The 22,212-nt window shown below is 43.5% G+C and overlaps 1 protein-coding gene across 2 annotated transcripts in view; it reads right to left on the reverse strand.

Moving 5' to 3' along the window:
• SSBP3 (single stranded DNA binding protein 3) overlaps positions 1-22,212 on the reverse strand; it is a 291,646-nt gene that overhangs the window by 267,305 nt on the left and 2,129 nt on the right. For both annotated transcript variants that reach the window (XM_030206353.1, XM_030206351.1), the window contains exon 4: positions 13,588-13,672. In XM_030206353.1, coding sequence (XP_030062213.1) covers positions 13,588-13,672 — 85 coding nt within the window. The remainder of the gene's footprint in view (positions 1-13,587; positions 13,673-22,212) is intronic.

The raw sequence follows: 22,212 nt of genomic DNA on the forward strand, positions 1-22,212 counted from the left end.
TGAGTCTTCCCCCCCTGCAATCTCTTTTCATGTCCTCTCGTTCTACCGCCTTCCCATCTCCGGAAAAGGTTCGTTTGCGGATTAATACCTTTCAAATATTTGAACGTCTGTATCATATCACCCATTTCTCCTTTCCTCCAGGGTATACATGTTCAGGTCAGCAAGTCTCTCCTCATACGTCTTGCAACGCAAATCCCATACCATTCTCGTAGCTTTTCTTTGCACCCCTTCCATTTTTTTCACATCCTTCACAAGATACGGCCTCCAAAACTGAACACAATACTCCAGGTGGGGCCTCACCAACGTCTTATACAGGGATATTAAAACCTCTTTTCTTCTGCTGGTCACACCTCTCTCTATACAGCCCAGCAATCTTCTAGCTACGGCCACCGCCTTGTCACACTGTTTCGTCGCCTTCAGGTCCTCAGATACTATCACCCCAAGATCCCTCTCCCCGTCCGTACCTATCAGACTCTCACCGCCTAACACATACTTCCTTTTCTGTGGGATATACATGGGTGTATGTTAAATACGCAAATGGCCTAGGAAACGTCAATAATTTCCCATGTCGTTGCATATCATTAATGAATGAAAACAAGGTGGGGAAAAGAACACAATAATTTGTGCACTCTTTCAAAAGTATGCGCAATATTTGGAAACAAGGTGTGGAGGAGTAGCCTAGTGGTTAGTGCAGTGGGCTTTGATCCTGGGGAACTGAGTTCAACTCCCACTGCAGCTCCTTGTGACTCTGGACAAGTCACTTAGCCCTCCATTGCCCCTGGTACAAAATACGTACCTGAATATATGTAAACTGCTTTGAATGTAGTTGAAAAAAACTCAGAAAGGCGGTATATCAAGTACCATTTCCCTTTCCTACCTAAAACTGCTGCCATTATACTTGAAAGAACTATCACGCGCATAAGAACCACAAAACATGCACGCAACTACTAAGAAAAAAGAGAACATAATCTTTCCAAAAATGTGCACTCTCCTTCCAAAAGAGTGCACCCATTTTCCAAAAAGAGTACATACACTTCAGAAAGCCTTTACTCCACAAATTTGCTTCTGTGACACAAAACTTGGCCAACGAACATTCCCAGAAACGACACAAAAACAAACATTTTCTGGCTGCCCATTCCTACCAAATAATGCCCAGTGAGAGATGGGTTTCTGGATCTGAATTGGCAGCCCACTTCCAACTGCAGCACCAGTGCCGAGCAGACAGATATGAGAGCCTGTCAGAGGTAATCTTAACTCTGAGTTTAATTTACCCAGAACCTGGTGAGCCACTTTTGGTGCCAGCACTCCCCAGGAAGGAGAAGAGAGTTTACATGCTCTGATATTTACCTAGTTACAACGTACTGGGCTAGTTCTGCCACCAGACATTTCAGGAGTGGAGGAGTAGCCTAGTGGTTAGTGCAGTGGACTTTGATCTTGGGGAACTGAGTTCAATTCCCACTGTAGCTCCTGGTTGCTCTGGGCAAGTCACTTAACCCTCCATTGCCCCAGGTACAAACAAGTACCTGTATATACTATGTAAACCGCTTTGAATGTAGTTGCAAAAACCTCAGAAAGGTGGTATATCAAGTCCCATTTCCCTTTCCCTATTTGAGATTCTACATGGAATGTTGCTGTTGCTACTATTTCAGATTCTGGAATGTTGCTATTTGAAGATTCTACATGGAATGCTGCTACTATTGAGATTCTGTTGCTACTATTTGAGATTCTACATGGAATGTTAATGTTGCTATTCCACTAGCAACATTCCATGTAGAAGCCGGTATATCAAGTCCCATTTCCCTTTCTCTATAAGATTACAGCCCACAGTTCTTGGCTTCCACGACTACATATACACACCACCTAAAGATAAAATCTCAAAACGCACACAATTCTCAGGGCAGCCAAAGATGCACCAGCCAGCTACCCGATAGGAGCTCTATGCCATGTTACCTTGGCTGTAGGGCAACACCAATACAGTACTTTAAGACTCCAGCTGATGGTATGAATTTGAGCATCTGACATTTTGCTCTTCCTCGGGCTCCACAATGCCTTGCAAACCTATGTTGGATTTTTCAGAGGCTTCTGTACTGTCATGTGATGTTTTTAAAGAGTCAATGGGATTTCATGCCAGCCTGAAGCATTTAGTTTAGCTAAGCTGCTGCATAAAATGTCTCTCTCCTTGAGATTTTTTTTTTTTTTTTGCAAATATTGGTTCCAATGATCATCATTGCTCAGACTGGGGAAACAAAAAAATCATATTACTGGTTATTTTGCTATGTTTTAATTATTAAAAAGGAGCTCTTTCAAAAAGAAAATGTCAAGAAAAGAAGAACGTTTGTGGCTTCACCTACAAAACTAACAGCAAAATCTTGACCTGGTCCTCATCTGCTCTAATTAGGCTTCTTTATGCTGAAAAGCCTTTTCCAACCCTAGGAGTGGAGGATTGGCCTAGTGGTGAGGGTGGTGGACTTTGGTCCTGGGGAACTGAGTTCAATTCCCACTTTAGGCACAGGCAGCTCCTTGTGACTCTGGGCAAGTCACTTAACCCTCCATTGCCCCATGTAAGCTGCATTGAGCCTGCCATGAGTGGGAAAGCACAGGGTACAAATGTAACAAAAATAAAATAGATACTATTGGAGATTCTACATGGAATGTTGCTATTCCACTAGCAACATTCCATGTAGAAGGCTGCGCAGGCTTCTGCTTCTGTGAGTCTGACGTCAGACTCACAGAAGCAGAAGCCTGCGCGGCCACATTGGTGATCTGCAAGGGCCGACTTCTACATGGAATGTTGCTAGTGGAATAGCAACATTCCATGTAGAATCTCAAATAGTAGCAACAGTGGAAGAGTGGCCTAGTGGTTAGGGTGGTGGACTTTGGTCCTGAGGAACTGAGTTTGATTCCCGGCACAGGCAGCTCCTTGTGACTCTGGGCAAGTCACTTAACCCTCCATTGCCCCATGTAAGCCGCATTGAGCCTGCCATGAGTGGGAAAGCGCGGTGTACAAATGTAACAAAAAAAAAAAACTGCCCTTCTTGTCACCCACCCCCCAAGCCCAGCATAACTCAACTGGGTGGGAGGCCTGATTATTGCAAAGTTTGAACTAGATGAGTCAGAACAAAAGATGGATACACTGACCAATGGGCTAACTTGAAATTATATGGAAATACTTTTAAAACAAATGGAGGAAATACTTTTTCACTCAACAAACAGTTAAGCTCTGGAACTCGCTGCCAGAAGATGTGGCACTGGTGGTTAGTGTTTCTGGGTTTAAAAAAGGTTTGGACAAGTTCCTGGAGGAAAAGTCCATAGTCTGATATTGAGATGGACATTGAGGAAGACTCTGCTTGCCCTGGGACTGGTAGCATTGAAATGTTGCTACTAATTGGGTTTCTGCTAGGTACTTATGACCTGGATTGGCTACTATTGGGAACAGGATATTGGGCTAGATGGACCATTGGTCTGACCCAGTATGGCTGTTCTTATGTTCTGAGCACAAGAGGATGACTACAGCAGGGTTCCTCAGGCCAGTCCTTGGGACACACCAAGCCAGTCAGGTTTTCAGGAAGCACTGGCCTACAGGGAAGACTAAAAACTATGCCCCTGAGACATCCACTGTGGATATCCTGAAAACCTGACTGGCTGGATGTGCTCCAAGGACTGGCCCGAGAAGCACTGGCCTATGCAAATGTGAACTCCTACACATATATCCAGTACTGCCTAATGATTTTTGCTTGTTATATTACTATCATGCTTTATCATTATCATGTCACCCAAGATATTTCTGCAATACTAAATATCTATTTTCTTATATATTTCCACTATTCATGATATATTGTAAGCCACATTGAGCCTGCAAAGAGGTGGGAAAATGTGGGATACAAATGCAATAAGTAATAATAATAATACGGCAGACTAAAAACTATGCACCTGAGGAATCGCACTGGTTAATGGAAACTGAGGCATTCCAGCAACTTGAGAGATGCCCAGCTTCTTGCCAAAACTTCCAGTCCTGCTTTCTCACTCTAGGCTTGAGCTTTGCCTGCAACCATACTTGCCTTACAGCTGGACTGAGCCTACTTACCCGATTCCCTACTGTCAAGATAAAAAGCTCACCTGTTCGTGTCTGCTACTAGGTGTGATCTAACTTGTATGTTCTTTGAGAACCTATGCGTAGATCCTGCAGAGGGCTCACCACTAGAGCCAGCATGGTGGGTAAGCATATTAGTATAGAAGGCTCAGGTTGAAATCCTAGGCTTGGCTTCTATTCACCAGGCCAACCAGGGTTACTACTACTACTTGACATTTCTAAAGCGCTACTAGGGTTACGCAGCGCTGTACAATTTAACATAGAAGGACAGTCCCTGCTCAAAGGAGCTTACAATCTAAAGGACAAATGTACAGTCAGTCAAATAGGGGCAGTCTACATTTCCTGAAAGGTATAAAGGTTAAGCATGCTATGGAATCAGCTTTCAGTCCCTAGCAGGGTAAGGCAATCAAGTCCTTGCTATACGAAGACAACTAAAAGTTGGAATTAGATTGCAAGTTTAACTAAGCTTCAGAGGCAACAGCCCTGGGAAAGTCACTTAACCCTCCACTGTACCACAGAAAGGCTGTATATATCAAATGCAAGACCTTTGCCCTTCCTAACAGATGTTCATCCACTGCTTGACCAGAAACGCTCCTTGCCTTTTCAAATGGGGTACACTTTTCGCTTGCAGAGAGGCTTTCATCTGCCTCTGGAGAGCCCTAGCTCAGTTCCGTAATGGATGCAGCACTTACACCGGTTTGCAGAACTATCAACCAAAGAAATTCAATAAATACCATCTCTACAGAGCGTCATTTTGGCAGACCACCACTCAATAGGTGAATGAAAACAGCAAAGTTGGGAAACACTTATTTCAGATGATGATAAACCAATGCAATGTGTAAGCATTAATTGGCCAAGCTCCCTCCCCCACTAATTAGACAAACAAATTAATTTTAAAAAACATCCCCCTCGTAAAAAGAAAAAAAGATTTAGAAAAACGTATGTTTCTATTTGAAACTGTCAGAATTAGCATTCGGTAATTAAAAATCACACCCTCTCTCTTCATAACCTAACCAGCATGACACAGTTAGTAGGTTGTGCCAACTCTAATCTAATTGACTAATTACAGATTTTAATTTAGCCAGTTACGGAACAACTGTTGACAATTTATTTTCATTAGGGATGGCATATGATAAACACTTAAGGCTCACAATGCTGAATCATGTATATGCTGACCACCTCCTCCTCCCTCCCTCCCTGCCCCCCCCCACCCAAAGAAAAAAAAAATCTTACACCTCCAATTCTATAAATCTCAGCTCAGTGAATGGGTCACCCGAACCCTCAAGTATGTCCACTTGTCAGAGCAGGCTTCTCCAAGTTCAGTCCTTGAGTGCTGCACACAGGCCAGGTTTTCAAGGTATCCCTAATGAACATGCGTGAAAAAGACCTGCACGCCCATTACATCCATTGTATGCAGATATTCATTAGGGATTTCCTGAAAACCTGATTTGCTTGCAGCCTTTGAGGACTGAACTTGAATGAGCCTGTCTTAAGAGCATCAATTTCACCTTCACAATGAGGGACGAGAAGCAACTTTCTACTTTCAAGACCCAAGCTGATGAACACTCAAGTTTTAACACAAAGGTTTTCACATCCTGTTAATGCAGAGCAAGGGGAGGCTACGACTACGCGTAATTTTTAGAATGACTCCTGTTAATACTTTCTGTGATTTGCAGAAATGTCCATATCTAACACTAATGTAGAAGCCAGTGGGTTAACCTTTGTTCATACACACTACCTAAAACAGAGTGCTTCCTTCCGCTACAGGCCCTGGATACCTTGCTTGCTCGTCAAATTCAGTTTAAAGTGTTACCGATCGGCCTCTTAGTGCTATCCATGTCCCCTTATGGACGCTATATTCGAACCCTCTCCATTCACGCCACATAGATACACCGACTCCTCCTGTCCAACCTCAATTCTGTAACATTTCCGAGAACTGGGAATGCCTAAAGGCCAACGTTTGGTCAGTTCAGAGGGTTATTCTAGCTGCACCCTGCTGATATTTATACATGTGAATGCCTCCAAATTCTGCAACTTGGGTACATGAGTTTTGGAGCTGTCATTTTGGCACCACCATATGGAAGCCACCAGTGGAGCACCCGTGACTTTTGGGCATCCAAAAGTCCTCTGTCTACTTCTCCCCTGCACTGACCTTTGGTACTGGTCGGCAGAGAGCAGGGCCTGTGGCTGCTCGATATTTTGGCCAGAGGTCCTTGGAGCAGGAAAGAAATGTGGGCTGCCCAGGTGGAGTCTGGGAGGAAGGACAGAACAGGCTTCCTGAAGAACCATCCTCCCTCACAGTCATCGTATAGGGCAGTCCACATTTCCCTTCTGCTCCAAGCAGTGAGCAGCCTGTGCCAACAAGTACCAGAGGTCAAGGTGGGTAAGAAGCAGAGAAAGGATTTTTAGATGCCGCCCTCAAGGGTACCCAAAACTCAAGCGCCCAAATGGCCAGCACCCAGAAGTCCTGCTTCGCTGCCAGGGCTGTGGGGGGCGTCAGTACACCAAATCTTCAACTCAATCCTACTATATAAATCTAAGAAAAATGTGACTAATTGCAGAAACATATGATATTTATTTAAAACATTTATTGACTGCTCAATCCCCAGTCTAGGCAGTAACATACACATAGGCATATTTTCAAAGCACTTAGCCTCCCAAAGTTCCATAGAAACCTATGGAACTTAGCCTCCCAAAGTGCTTTGAAAATATGCCTCATAGTAACATAGTAGATGATGGCAGAAAAAGATCTGCACAGTCCATCCAGTCTGCCCAACAAGATAAACTCACATGTGCTACTTTTTGTGTATACCTTACCTTGATTTGTATCTGCCATGGTTAAGATACACAATAAATACTACAAACAGCAAAACAAACTAAAATAGACAAAATGTAACTACAATAAACACAAAAACAGCTTATAAAGAAAAAAAATCATTTGCACAGAATTAAAACACACCACAAGCCAAAATAATGCCTAACTGCAATAAACCAAACTAAATAATAATTTTCTAAAACGTAAAATGGAATCAATGCTATGAAGCTCAAACAGCAGCAAATTCCATAAACAGGCTCCTTCAACACGGACCATAGTGGACCACAAAATACTGTATGTTTATTTGAAGTCTGAACACAGAACCTGAACAAAAAGTAAGTATAAAATAATACATTTAATAATAATAAATAAATAATAATACATTTATCATATATTATCATGTTTTATTTTCATTTTGAAGCTGGTGTCTGAGTCAGAACATTTTTACAGACTCCAGCTCCACCCAAAGTTGCTTCTGACTTCACAGCCCTGTTCACTGCAACATACAATGCCAGTGAGAAACCATCCTGCCACAGGAATTCATGTGCAAAGGGTGGGGAAGGGAGGACCCTACATAATATACACTCAGATCACACACACACACACATTTGTGCAGGTGTGGTATAGATACAGCTTAATTTATATACACTTCCTAAATAATCCTTCTGCTATAGGACCTGGCTACCTCGCATGCTCACAAAGCTGGTTAAAGCATTACCGATTAACCTCTTAGTTAGAAAGCCATGTCCCCTGAAAAACCCAAGTCATATCAGAAACCTATACATCAACAGCCAAGTTAAATTTTCAGCAGCTCATAGAAAACAGTAAGTTGTTCTCATGGCCCGGTTCTCTGTAATTCCCCTTTCCATGTTATCAAACATCTTGACAGAAATTCTCTGTGGTACTTAACTGGTAATCATCACAGCTAACTCAAATCGTATTGGCTTTCATCTTGCTGACATGCAGCCAAGCAGAAGTCAATCCCGAGATAGTGCAGGGGCTGAAACTCTTGTCAACCCCTTCAACCGCTCCCAAATACTGACTGTGCATCAGGAAGCCTGAAACTAATCTACCACTGCCAAGAACGGGAATAGCGGTAAGCGTGTGGTATTCCATGAAACATCCACTGATGCAGTAAAACTATGGCGAGGAAAAAAAAAAATCTGAAACACTGCATTTAAAAGAATCCTGTCCCCGTTCAAAAGTGCAGTAGTACCAGTATCAACCAGAAGACCTGTTGCTAAGCTGTTTTGCTCATATGGCTTTAAACTGCTTCTGAGGAATTCCCCCACACCACGGGAGAAGCCAGATTTGGCAGAAGACTATAAACGTATGTGCATACACACACAGATCCAACTGCTTACTGCAACCTGATGCTACTTGAGACAACGGTGAATATAAACCAAGGGTTGCTCAACCGCAGTCTTTGAGGGAACCAACCCAGTTGGGTTTTCAGATTTCCACAATAAGTATGCACAAGAGAAGAGGAGCAATATCAGTTATTTACATCCCCCAGTATACTCAAGTCCATCAGAAAATTAAGCTTAGCAGTATTTCTGAGCAGGGCAGCAACAGATCAGACGTGCTACTTACAGTACTAGTGGTAAACTGGTGAGGAGGAGGAGCGACGACAGCATTTCCCAACCTTTTCAATCCCAAGCATGCCTACATTTTCAATATGTTATTTGACACAAACCTCTGGGAAGCAGGAAGTAAGGACACGGGAGACAACTCACACAGCGAAAAGCTAGAGTTACTGAAAACCCCAGCAGAGATGGCAAGAACAAAGGGAGAGGCCAACATGCAATTCTAGCAGTTAACCACCAACACCGACACCTAACATAAGAACATAAGCGTTGGCATACTGGGACAGACCAAAGGTCCATCAAGCCCAGCATCCTGTTTCCAACAGTGGCCAATCCAGGTTACAAGTACCTGGCAAGATCCCAAAACACCACATTTTATACTGCTTATCCTAGAAATAAGAAGTGGATTTTCCCCAAGTCCATCTTAATAATGCCTTATGGACTTTTCTTTTAGGAAGGTATCCAAACCTTTTTTTTAAACCCTGCTAAGCTAACTGCTTTTACCAAATCCTTTGGCAATGAATTCCAGAGTTTAATGACATGTTGAGTGAAGAAATACTTTGATTTGTTTTAAAATTTACTACACTGTAGTTTCATTGTGTGCCCCCTAGTCCTAGTATTTTTGGAAAGAGTAAACAAATGATTCAAGTCCACCCATTCCACTCCACTCATTATTTTATAGACCTCTATCACATAGTCCACATGACCTTAAAAGTTAGTGCAAATAAGGTTCACGGTTATATATACATACACACACCCAAAAAAAACAAACAGCCCACATACTGCAAGTAACAGTAAACACAGACATTCCTTGTTGTTCAAGGATAGAAGCTCCATAGGAACCAAAAGATCACAGGCAAACTGGACACCAGGCCATGCAAAGCTACATTACTCCCCTACAATCAGCAAAAGAAACCAGAAGAGATCTTCCCCTCCTCCGTACAGTCCACTAGAACCCTCTTGTACATACATGTGCTGCTTCAACACAGCAATTTACCCTGTCAGTCCCAAGGCTGCTCATACCGCACCACACCGGCTAAAAATGCTGTTCACAGCTGCAGCAGGAAATACACTGTGCCTACCCTGTTCTTCCTTTTGAACACAGGATCAGCTACTGAAACTAAAAAGAGACAGCAATGTCGTCACAAATCACATTTAAATGAGGTGCTCCACGCCCCTTCTCCAAACTGAAGAAAGCAAGGCCCAAGTACTGCTATTTGTGCTGGAAGCCTGTCCAGCCATACGGCCAGCTATCCAAGGACTTGATCTGAAAAAGCTAGAAGAATGGTCTAAGGTTTGGCAATTAAAATTCAATGCGAAGAAATGCAAAGTGATGCACTTAGGGAGTAGAAATCCAAGAGAGGCGTATGTGTTAGGCGGTGAGAGTCTGCTAGGTACGAATGGGGAGAGGGATCTTGGGGTGATAGTATCTGAGGATCTGAAGGCGATGAAACAGTGTGACAAGGCGGTGGCCGTAGCTAGAAGGTTACTAGGCTGTATAGAGATAGGTGTGACCAGCAGAAGAAAAGAGGTGTTGATGCCCCTGTACAAGTCGTTGGTGAGGCCCCACCTGGAGTATTGTGTTCAGTTTTGGAGGCCGTATCTTGCTAAGGATGTAAAAAGAATTGAAGCGGTGCAAAGAAAAGCTACGGGGATGGTATGGGATTTGCGTTCCAAGACGTATGAGGAGAGACTTGCGGACCTGAACATGTATACCCTGGAGGAAAGGAGGAATAGGGGTGATATGATACAGACGTTCAAATATTTGAAAGGTATTAATCCGCAAACAAACCTTTTCCGGAGATGTGAAGGTGGTAGAACGAGAGGGCATGAAATGAGATTGAAGGGGGGCAGACTCAAGAAAAATGTCAGGAAGTATTTTTTCACGGAGAGGGTGGTGGATGCTTGGAATGCCCTCCCGCGGGAGAAGGTGGAGATGAAAACGGTAACGGAATTCAAACATGCGTGGGATAAACATAAAGGAATCCTGTGCAGAAGGAAGGGATCCTCAGGAGCTTAGCCTAGAATGGGTGGCAGAGCTGGTGGTTGGGAGGCAGGGCTAGTGCTGGGCAGACATATACGGTCTGTGCTGGGGCTGGTGGTTGTGCGGCAGGGATAGTGCTGGGCAGACTTATACGGTCTGTGCCAGAGCTGGTGGTGGGAGGCAGGGATAGTTCTGGGCAGACTTATAGGGTCTGTGCCAGAGCTGGTGGTTGGGAGGCGGGGTTGGTGGTTGGGAGGCGGGGATAGTGCTGGGCAGACTTATACGGTCTGTGCTAGGGCTGGTGGTGGGAGGCGGGACTAGTGCTGGGCAGACTTATACGGTCTGTGCCGGGGCTGGTGGTTGGGCGGCGGGGATAGTGCTGGGCAGACTTGTACGGTCTGTGCCAGAGCCGGTGGTGGGAGGCAGGGATAGTGCTGGTCAGACTTATAGGGTCTGTGCCAGAGCTGGTGGTTGGGAGGCGGGGTTGGTGGTTGGGAGGCGGGGATAGTGCTGGGCAGACTTATACGGTCTGTGCCACAGCTGGTGGTGGGAGGCAGGGATAGTTCTGGGCAGACTTATAGGGTCTGTGCCAGAGCTGGTGGTTGGGAGGCGGGGTTGGTGGTTGGGAGGCGGGGATAGTGCTGGGTAGACTTATAGGGTCTGTGCCAGAGCTGGTGGTTGGGAGGCGGGGTTGGTGGTTGGGAGGCAGGGATAGTGCTAGGCAGACTTATACGGTCTGTGCCAGAGCTGGTGGTGGGAGGCAGGGATAGTGCTGGGCAGACTTATAGGGTCTGTGCCAGAGCTGGTGGTTGGGAGGCGGGGTTGGTGGTTGGGAGGCGGGGATAGGGCTGGCCAGACTTATACGGTCTGTGCACTGAAGAGGACAGTACAAATAAAAAAGTAGCACATATGAATTTATCTTCTTGGGCAGACTGGATGGACCGTGCAGGTCTTTTTCTGCCGTCATCTACTATGTTACTATAACACAAAGATGCCATCCATGGACAAACGATCACGTGACTCCTTGCCAGGTTCAACTATATTAGCTTCCAGTAAAGGCCAGAGTATTTTTTACGCCGGCTTGCCTGGTCTATAAAATATTTGATGGCTGCAGTCCCAACTGTTTAGTAAGATTCTTTGATTCTCCATCTGCTTTTCCATCTGCTTCATTTTCCTCTAGATCTGGAATGACCCTGTCTTCTCTATTTTCCTTCGTTAGTTGATGTTAAATATAAGTTGAAATTAGAACTTTCTTTTCTTTATCAGGTGGTTATAAGTTTCGGTGTTCTTTACCATTTCTCTTAGAATGTCAGCAACATATTTAAGCTTTTGTAAACATTTGAAAACTTGTTTCAGAAATTCTACAGCTAATTTTGTTTAATTCAATTTTCATTTATTAGTTTTATTCTAGTTTCTTTTTTTTTTTTTTTTCATTTATTAGTTTCTATCCCGCTTTGAGCCACTAGTTGGGAGTTGGCGGGTAATAAGAATTGCATCACAATTGAACTACAGAGGAAAGCACAGGTAAGCAACCTTTCACATTGGGCTTCCTCAGTCCACACGCCAAAAATCGGAGAAAAAGGAAAGGTTTATTTCTATAGTATCACCGCCATCCATAGTGCTGAACAAAATCACCTTTCTTCTCAAGGGAGTCAGTATCGAAATCAAGGGTGTGCCCCTGCCCGTCCCACAGAGAGGGAGAAAGCCAAGCAGAGCAGTGCAAAGGTGTCAGAAGCTAGTTTCACTAGAGGAATCCAGAGTGCAGGAGCCCAGTTAACCTTATATTATCCTCAACCAGGAAATCTTAAGATAAAACAGCAACAGCTACATTCCCAACACAGGAACAAGCTAGACGGACAACGGCTCCCAGTGTTATTGACATTCCTATTTGCATTCAAAATACATGTCAGTGGCTTAATAGAGACGGAGGATAAAGAGCAACGAGAGTTGATTCCACCTGCATATAACTCAGAAAATACCTGCCCCCCCCCAAAAAAAAAGCCTTAAATCTTACTGTGATTTTCAGGCAGACTTTATAAAACATTACTATGGAAGGCAGGAGAGGGGGTGGGGGGAAGATACAGAATTTTGCAAAGATGCTTTTAAAAAAAATTAAAGCCCGCCAACTAGCAAAGAGTAACAGCTCATTGGCAAGTGGCATCCTAGGCACAAATGAACTGCTTCTCTGTCCCAGGTGAATGGGCTTAATCACATCAATAGCTTCCACACACAGAAGCTACAAAGTCACTCTCTGGGGCTGCTGTCAGCACTTTAACTGGCACCAGATCAGAGGCAGTTCCGTGAAATACTGAATGACACAGGGATAGATGAGAACCAAGGTTTCAAAGAACCAGAGGCTGCAAGGGGAAACACTGAGTATTTGATAAAAACACACTACAGTAAAGCCTCGGGCATCCAACCTAAACGGAACCGACCCGCTGTCGGATGAAAAGTCGAATAATACGAAAAACAAAAGGTAACCCCTCAAACAAAGCAGAAACAAAGACAGTCAAGACAGGGTCCCGGCTCACAACGGTGGTAAAAAGTAGTGTCCCAGGCTCGGAAAACGTAAAGAGAAGCACATTGAACGTCACCGGGGGGTCTGTCAGATATGCTGAATGGTTGCATGAGCAAAGGTCAGATAATCAAGACCTTACTCTACTTTACGACAAAAGATAAAAGCTGATGTAATGTTGATATGTAATGTTTATATTAAAACTATTATTGTAATCACATCTGAAAATACAAAGGAAGCCAAAGACCTCTCCTTCTTTAAGAAGATTATCACTGATCCCCACAAACTACCATCACCAGCCTTTCCCTAAACCTTTATTACAATGTAACGGTTTCACCAACAATCTGAAATCAGAGAGGCTTTAAATCACTGGTAAGAATCCAGAGTAAAACCTAAATAGAAAACTTACAAAGAGATACACACTTCCACCAAGTCGGAGCATAAATTAACACATTCTATATGCTCCTTCTGCCAAAAATAATTAGAAAGAAACGCCGTTTGCCAGTTGGCTTGCTGTTTGCATTTGGTGTATGTTCAGAACAAGTCTGAGCTAACCAACCCTGTAATTACTGCAAGGATTAAAAACTGGCTACTCACGTAATCATGGAAGGCTTTAGCTTCACTCGAATGCTCACAGGTATCTCGCCTTTCTGGGGCTGCACAGTACAGATCCCAAAACACACTGCATTAAAGAGAAAGAGGAAAAAGAAGGGTCAGGTTACTAATTGTTACTTTGGTGCCAAACAGCAAAACCTACAATGATGCAAGTAGACTCAATCAACTAATCCAGCTGCTCCAGAACCCCCCCAAAAAAAATCCTGTTTCAAAAGGCCACAGCAACATCAAGTCAGGTAAGAGAAGGTATTAACAGAATTCAGCTCCATCCCTGAAATAAAAAGCATTGCATACCATTAATTATTTACAAAAAAATAAAATGATGTAACTGATATTTAACATTCAGGATCAATTTCTACCATTCTTGGTCAGTTTAATCAAGACCTGCACATGTGTTCATTCAAAAGATCCACCACAATATTGCTCCAGTATGTCATGTCTGGAGTAGACTTATGATTGTCCAATTTATTAAAAAAACAAATAAAGAAAGAAAGGTTATCAAACTGCTAAGAATCCATCAATCCTCTATACTGCAGAATGGGGTGTGACAGTGACAGGGAAGGGAGGCCATTCTTACATACTAACCACAACTGGACATGTGACAATAGAACTGAATTCCACATAAACACAAGATTACAATTCAGAAGCCTGGAAGACCAAAGGCAAGACTTAAGAATGTAAAAAAGAAACAAATACCATGGCAGAACACTGCAAAAGAAGCCTACAGATCTCTGAAGGAAAACAGCCTATCAAGATTTTCATATCCTGCAACCTTTAGGTCAGGATCATGTGTGACCATCTCTGGGAAAAGGTGACCAAGCCATCAGAAAAAAAAACAAAATGAGATTTTAATGAAACACAGTAGATAAGCCTTTACCATTGACCGAAATCTCACATTGGAAAGTCATGTGAAGAATACCACAAAGAAAATGTTCCACTCAATGTGGAAACTTACGAGAGTAAAACCTTTATTCCCAAGAGATGTATTTCGCAGCCTGGTGCAGTCAATGGTATTAAGTCACTTGGACTATTGCAATGCTCTATACGCTGGCTGTAAAGACCATGTCATCAAAAGACTTCAGACCGCCCAGAATACTGCAGCCAGACTCATATTTGGTAAAGCAAAATACGAAAGTGCCACACCCCTCAGAGAGAAGCTGCACTGGCTCCCAGTCAAGGAACACATTATGTTCAAGATTTGTACCTTGAGTCACAAAATCATTCATGGAGATGCTCCGGTCTATATGTCAGACCTCATAGATCTACCACTCAGGAACTCCAAAAAAAATCATCTCGCACACTCCTGAATCTCCACTTCCCAAGCTGCAAAGGACTGAAATATAAACTGACACATGCATCCGGTTTTTCTTATATAGGCACGCAGCTATGGAATGCAACTGCCATGAAAAAATACATGACCTAATCAACTTTCGGAAATCCTTGAAGACCCACCTCTTTAGCAGAACATACCATAATGATCCATCATTTGAACTTTAGTAAAGCACCGTCTCATCTGCTATTCCATTAATGTTCTCTCTATACATGTTACTTTTATACACTATATTTCCCTTATTTCCTATGTAATTACTAATTGTATATGTTTATTCAGTCATGATGATACCATGACGGAGAAATGTAAGCCACATTGAGCAGGCAAATATGTAGGAAAATGCGGGATACAAATGCAATAAATAAATAACAGCAGATAAAGTACATAAGTATTACCATACTGGGAAAGACCAAAGGTCCATCAAGCCCAGCATCCTGTTTCCAACAGTGGCCAATCCAGATCACAAGTACCTTGCAGAAACCCAAAGAGTAGCAACATTCCATGTACAACTGCAAAGAATAGCAAGATTCTAGAATTCTAAAGAATAACAAGATTCCATGCAGACTTTCAAAGAGTAGCAAGATTCCATTCAGAATCCAAGTACATAAGTACATAAGCATTGCCATACTGGGAAAGACCAAAGGTCCATCAAGCCCAGCATCCTGTTTCCAAAAGTGGCCAATCCAGGTCACAAATACCTGGCAAAATCCCCAAAAAAATACAAATATTTTATACCGCTTATCCCAGAAATAGTGGATTTTGTCCAGGTCCAATTTAATAATGGTCTATGGACATTTCCTTTAGGAAGCCATCCAAACCTGTTTTAAACTGTACTAAGCTAACTGCCTTTACCGCATTCTCTGGCAACGATTTCCAGATTTACATGTTGAGTGAAGAAACACTTTCTCTGCTTTGTTTTAAATTTACTACATTGTAGCTTTATCGCATGCCCCCTAGTCCTAGTATTTTTGGAAAGAGTAAACAAACAATTCACGTCTACCCCTTCCACTCCACTCATTATTTAATAGATCTCTATCATATCTCCCTTCAGCCGTCTTTTCTCCAAGCTGAAGAGCCCTAGCTGCTTCAGTCTTTCCTCATAGGGAGGTCGTCCCATCCCTTTTATCATTTTCGTGGCCCTTCTCTGCACCTTTTCTAATTCCACTATATCTTTTTTGAGATGCGGCGACCAGAATTGAACCCACTATTCGAGATGTGGTCGCACTATGGAGCAATTCAAATGCATTATAACATCCTCATTTTTGTTTTCCATTCCTTTTCTAATAATACCCAACATTCTATTTGCTTTCTGTGCAGGCCATCCAGTCTGCCCCACAAGATGAACTCATAGTATAAAGTATGATGCAATATTACATATGAATACTCGATCTCGATAATAAATTCTTTTTACAGCAAGCAGTCCAAACTCCATCATTTTATGTGGAAAAAAAAAAGTTACAGAAGTTCAAACATAACTTTTTCAGACTGTTTAATAGACCCATGACGTGAAAAAGTCAGCCAATCTCAAAATTTTGGATCCGTTACTTTAGTCGCCTTTTCCCAGAGACCGTCACATACAGTCCTACATCTGCTGCAAAACCTGTCAAGGAGCAAACTTCAAATTCTCAAAGGCCAACAATTCTTTCTCAAACAGGCAAAGGGAGGAGGGAAAGACAGCATAAAGAAGCTGACTGCCTAGCTCTGCTTCTACTGAAACACGGTTCCCCTTCTATGGAAAACAGTTTTCATTCATTCATGATCTCTACAAATGTGCTAGAGCAGAGCTTAGCAAGTCACACGGCACCTCATTCAACCAGAAGTTCCATTTTTTTTAAAACTGGCACAAACTTTGGACCTAAAAAAACTAATCCCCCAATAGCTTTCACCTGGTTTTGTGACCCAAACTTGTGGGATGGAAAGTAGAGGGAAAGAACAATTTTTTAAGTGAAAAAAAAAAAAATCAAATGCCCAAAGATCACATACATGCAAGACCCAACCCATGAGCAGCTCTGTACATTAAAAGATAAATCAAACACTCTGCTATTTTATTGCTTGTTTTTAAAGACACAAGCAAATAAGAAAACAAACAAAAAAGTCCTATTCAGGACAATGTCATCCATGCAATTTATTTTTTATTTTTTTGTTACATTTGTACCCTGCGCTTTCCCACTCATGGCAGGCTCAATGCGGCTTACATGGGGCAACGGAGGGTTAAGTGACTTGCCCAGAGTCACAAGGAGCTGCCTGTGCCTCAAGTGGGAATCGAACTCAGTTCCCCAGGACCAAAGTCCACCACCCTAACCACTAGGCCACTCCTCCACTGTTGCTACTATTTGAGATTCTACATGGAATGTTGCTATTCCACTAGCAACATTCCATGTAGAAGTCGGCCCTTGCAGATCACCAATGTGGCTGCGCAGGCTTCTGCTTCTGTGAGTCTGACGTCCTGCACGTATGTGCAGGACGTCAGACTCACAGAAACAGAAGCCTGCGCAGCCTTCTACATGGAATGTTGCTAGTGGAATAGCAACATTCCATGTAGAACCTCCAATAGTAGCAACATTCCATGTAGAATCTCCAATAGTAGCAACATTCCAGTAGAATCTCCAATAGCATCTATTTTATTTTTGTTACATTTGTACCCTGCGCTTTCCCACTCATGGCAGGCTCAATGCGGCTTACATGGGGCAATGGAGGGTTAAGTGACTTGCCCTGAGTCCCACTAGCAACATTCCATGTAGAAGTCGGCCCTTGCAGATCACCAATGTGGCCGCGCAGGCTTCTGCTTCTGTGAGTCTGACGTCCTGCATGTACGTGCAGGACGTCAGACTCACAGAAACAGAAGCCTGCGCAGCCTTCTACATGGAATGTTGCTAGTGGAATAGCAACATTCCATGTAGAATCTCCAACAGTAGCAACATTCCATGTAGAATCTCCAATAGTATCTATTTTATTTTTGTTACATTTGTACCCCGCGCTTTCCCACTCATGGCAGGCTCAATGCGGCTTACATGGGGCAATGGAGGGTTAAGTGACTTGCCCAGAGTCACAAGGAGCTGCCTGTGCCTGAAGTGGGAATCGAACTCAGTTCCTCAGGACCAAAGTCCACCACCCTAATCCCACCCTAACCACTAGGTCACTCCTCCACTGTTGCTACTATTTGAGATTCTACATGGAATGTTGCTATTCCATTAGCAACATTCCATGTAGAAGTCGGCCCTTGCAGATCACCAATGTGGCCGCGCAGGCTTCTGCTTCTGCGAGTCTGACGTCCTGCACGTGCGTGCAGGACGTCAGACTCACAGAAACAGAAGCCTGCACAGCCTTCTACATGGAATGTTGCTAGTGGAATAGCAACATTCCATGTAGAATCTCCAATAGTAGCAACATTCCATGTAGAATCTCCAATAGTAGCAACATTCCATGTAGAATCTCCAATAGTAGCAACATTCCATGTAGAATCTCCAAATAGTAGCAACATTACATGTAGAATCTCCAATAGTAGCAACATTCCATGTAGAATCTCCAAATAGTAGCAACATTCCATGTAGAATCTCCAAATAGTATCTATTTTATTTTTGTTACATTTGTACCCCGCGCTTTCCCACTCATGGCAGGCTCAATGCGGCTTACATGGGGCAATGGAGGGTTAAGTGACTTGCCCAGAGTCACAAGGAGCTGCCTGTTCCTGAAGTGGGAATCGAACTCAGTTCCTCAGTTCCCCAGGCCCAGAGTCCACCACCCTAACCACTAGGCCACACCTCCACCTGTCTAACCCATGAATCAGTCAAAGCAAACTATTCAGAGAGAAATCTATTTCAGTAATAACCAAGCCCTTGATTATACTAGACAAAATATAGAGCAAATCACAAGTGAGCCGATTATCTGTAAAAACATAGGATTATAAACAAGAAAAACAATCCCTAAATTTGACCGGGGGGGGGGGGGGGGGGGGACGACGACTGACACCACTGGCCCTAAATGATGTTTAAAACCATCCCTGAACAGAACACAGATTATTTCCTAACATCCCTGAATGGGGGAAAATGCAGCAGATAAGTCCAGAGTATTGACACACACGAGGTTAGGGGGGGACTTCACTGCCCTCGTTATGAAGGAAAATCCCAAGTGAAACTACAACATATGAACAAATATTTTATTCCAATATAGACAGTTTAAATGATACTTTGTACCGATCACACTGAGAACATGCAACACGCTCTCATAACAATTATTCACTCCACCAAGCTTCCAGCCTTACTCATAATATTCTTCCACACTGATGGACCCTATAAACAAAATCAGACCCAGGCAAGACCTTAACACACTGCAAACGTGTTAAGAGGGGGGTGGGGGGGAAGGGAGATTTAACCACCCATCTAGTGGACCACCTTTTACTATACTGTGAAAATTTCTTGCTACACATACTGTAACAGCAAACTAAGACACTAATTACAAAGGCTGTACACTAACTTTTGAGAGGGTGTGCCCAGCATGTCCTCTGCAATTACCGCAGATGCATGCAGCACCTCCTGAAAGAGCCATTCAGTAAGTACCACGTGCTAACTGCAATATGCAGGTCCATGCTCATTCTCCACCAATTCCCACCCCGACACAGCACACACTTAATACCAAAACTTAGCGCACGTAGTTATGCCAATGGGATAATTACCACACTCAAGCACTAACAGTTAACAGGTGCTAATGTATATTGCAACAGTTTGCCTGTAGAACTGCCCTCCACTGATGCTGCTGCCTTATGCTGTTCTTGGGTGCTGGAGTCCACAGCCACTCCAGCTGCCACCAAGAATGATTCCTTTAACCAGCAGCTCATAATGCCTGCTATCACTGAACAAGTGCAAACTAAAATCCAAATAAAGTACATAAGTATTGCCATACTGGGAAAGGCCAAAGGTCCATCAAGCCCAGCATCCTGTTTCCAACAGTGGCCGATCCAGGTCACAAATACCTGGTGGCAAGATCCCCAAAAAGTACAAAACATTCTATACTGCTTATTCCAGAAATAGTGGATTTTGCCCCAAGTCCATTTAATAATGGTCTATGGACTTTTCCTTTAGGAAGCCGTCCAAACCTTTTTAAAACACCGCTAAGCTAACTGCCTTTACCACATCTCCCTTACCGGAAGAGCCTTTTCCTAAGATCCACTAAAATTTGTAGCCACTAGAAATACAGAAACATGATGGCAGATAAAGGCCAAATGGCCCATCAAGTCTGCCCATCCTCTGTAATTCCTAACTCCTCCTTTTCCTAAGTGATCCCACATGCTTATCCCATGCCTTTTTAAATTCTGAGCGTCCTCGACTCCACGACCTCCACCGTGAGGCCATTCCACGCTTCCACCACCCTTTCTGTGAAATAATACTTTCTTAGATTACTGCTAAACCTATTCCCTCTTAACTTCATCGTATGCCCCCTCGTTCCAAAGTTTTCCTTCAGTTGAAAAAGGCTCACTTCCTGTACATTAATACCCTTGAGGTATTTAAACGTTTCTATCATGTCTCCTCTCTCCCAGCGTATACATGTTGAGGTTCATAAGCCTGTCCCTATACTTTTTGTGTTCAAGACTGCTTACTAACTTTGTAGCCGCCCTCTGGAACGACTCCATCCTGTTTATACATTTTCGTAGGTGCGGTCTCCAGAACGGCACACAGTAATCTAAATGGGGCCTCACCAGAGACTTACGTATATATATATAAGCAAAAGATGACCGGCCACATTAGCAAAGGGCAGACGTGACTATGTTTGGACATACATAAAAAGAACAGCCTGAAGACCCCAGTTCAGTGGGAAGGAAGGGAGGAATCAAGGGACAACAGTGTACAGCTGGTCTTAGTTTTATCTGAATACATTTGTATGGCAACATGTATTTTGTGGCACAATTTGCTGGTCAAAATGTAAAAAAAAAAAAATAGATGTCAGCCATCAGGATGGCCAAATGCAGATGGAGCGCTGGCAGAGGAATGGAAGGGCATCAACAATACTGGTGCCTAGTGGTCAAACTCAGGGGCCAATGCAGTACACTTATCCTTATCCCAGAAGTGGAACTGGGATAAGGGGACAAGCGCAGCTTCAGAGCACAGTTTTGTGAGCACACAGTTAGCTTCTGTGCAAAATCTCTGCTGCACAGCCTTGCATTAGACACCAGCACAAAGCGTATCAAAACCAATGGCAATGAGGCCATCAGAAAAGTGTGAGAGACTGAAAGGCAGAGGCTGTAACGCCAAGTCTGTGGAAGCATCCCTGAGGATTCAGGGCCCGATGTTCGGAAACAAATGCGGACGCTAGAAGCCTTTAGAGCTTTTGGACTAGCGCAGAATTGCTCAGAGGGCTCTTAGCGAGGGGGGAACAGTGAGCTTGCAAAGAACTAGCACAAATCACATGTTAATAAGATGTAGAGAAGGTCATTTCCTATGCTCCCCATGCTCCGAGAACGGCAAAGTTAACTAGGGCACCCTAACCTGGGAAACCCTACGGCAACTCGGAGCTGGCCTTAGGGTTTCTGAAGAAGCAGAGAGGCAGTGGTGTTGAGCAGTCAAGAAGTTAGTTCCGCAGACCTACTGTAAACACCAGAACCCATACTGCAGCTTCCCCGTCTGCCCTAAATCTCCTCTTTCGCCACTTTATGCTGCACTTCTTAAAAGTATGGTTGCTTCAATTTTATTTAATACAATTCCGACACACCGTCATCTGAAATAGCACCTACTGACCCCATTTGTAGAGTTCTGTACGGAGCCCCAGGGAGGTGGCTGAAAGGCACCAGAGGAGAAGGGTCTGTATAGGAGAAGGAAAGGCAGCTCCAGCGACCGGTGAAAGAAAGGACAGTTTGATTGGGGACGCGCAACTCTTGAGCGCATGCGCAGGCACTATCCTCCAGCCAAACTCCATAATGCTGAAGGCTAAGAGCGCACCCATATCTGTGTCTCATTAGCCTTGAGCATTAGGGAGTTGTTCCGACCCGCTGTTCCTGTGCCATTTCTCCGGCATTTTTCAGTACAGTGCTAGAGTTTTGAGCATCGGGGACCCTCAATGTCTGTTTCTTCTTGTTATTGTGAGCATAACCGCATCTGCAACTTTTTTCTAGCGCACTGGGTAAAAAGACTGAACAGGAGAAGAGCTGGTTCTGTACTCAAAGCATCAATAGCTACGCGCAGATTTGAGCAGAAACCAAAAAAAAAAAAAAAAAACTGTACCAGCATATAAATCAACTTTGCAAACATTTTATGTGCAGTATAACATTCCAACACACACACAAATAA

This window comes from Microcaecilia unicolor, chromosome 6, assembly GCF_901765095.1.
Source record: "Microcaecilia unicolor chromosome 6, aMicUni1.1, whole genome shotgun sequence".
Taxonomy (NCBI): domain Eukaryota; kingdom Metazoa; phylum Chordata; class Amphibia; order Gymnophiona; family Siphonopidae; genus Microcaecilia; species Microcaecilia unicolor.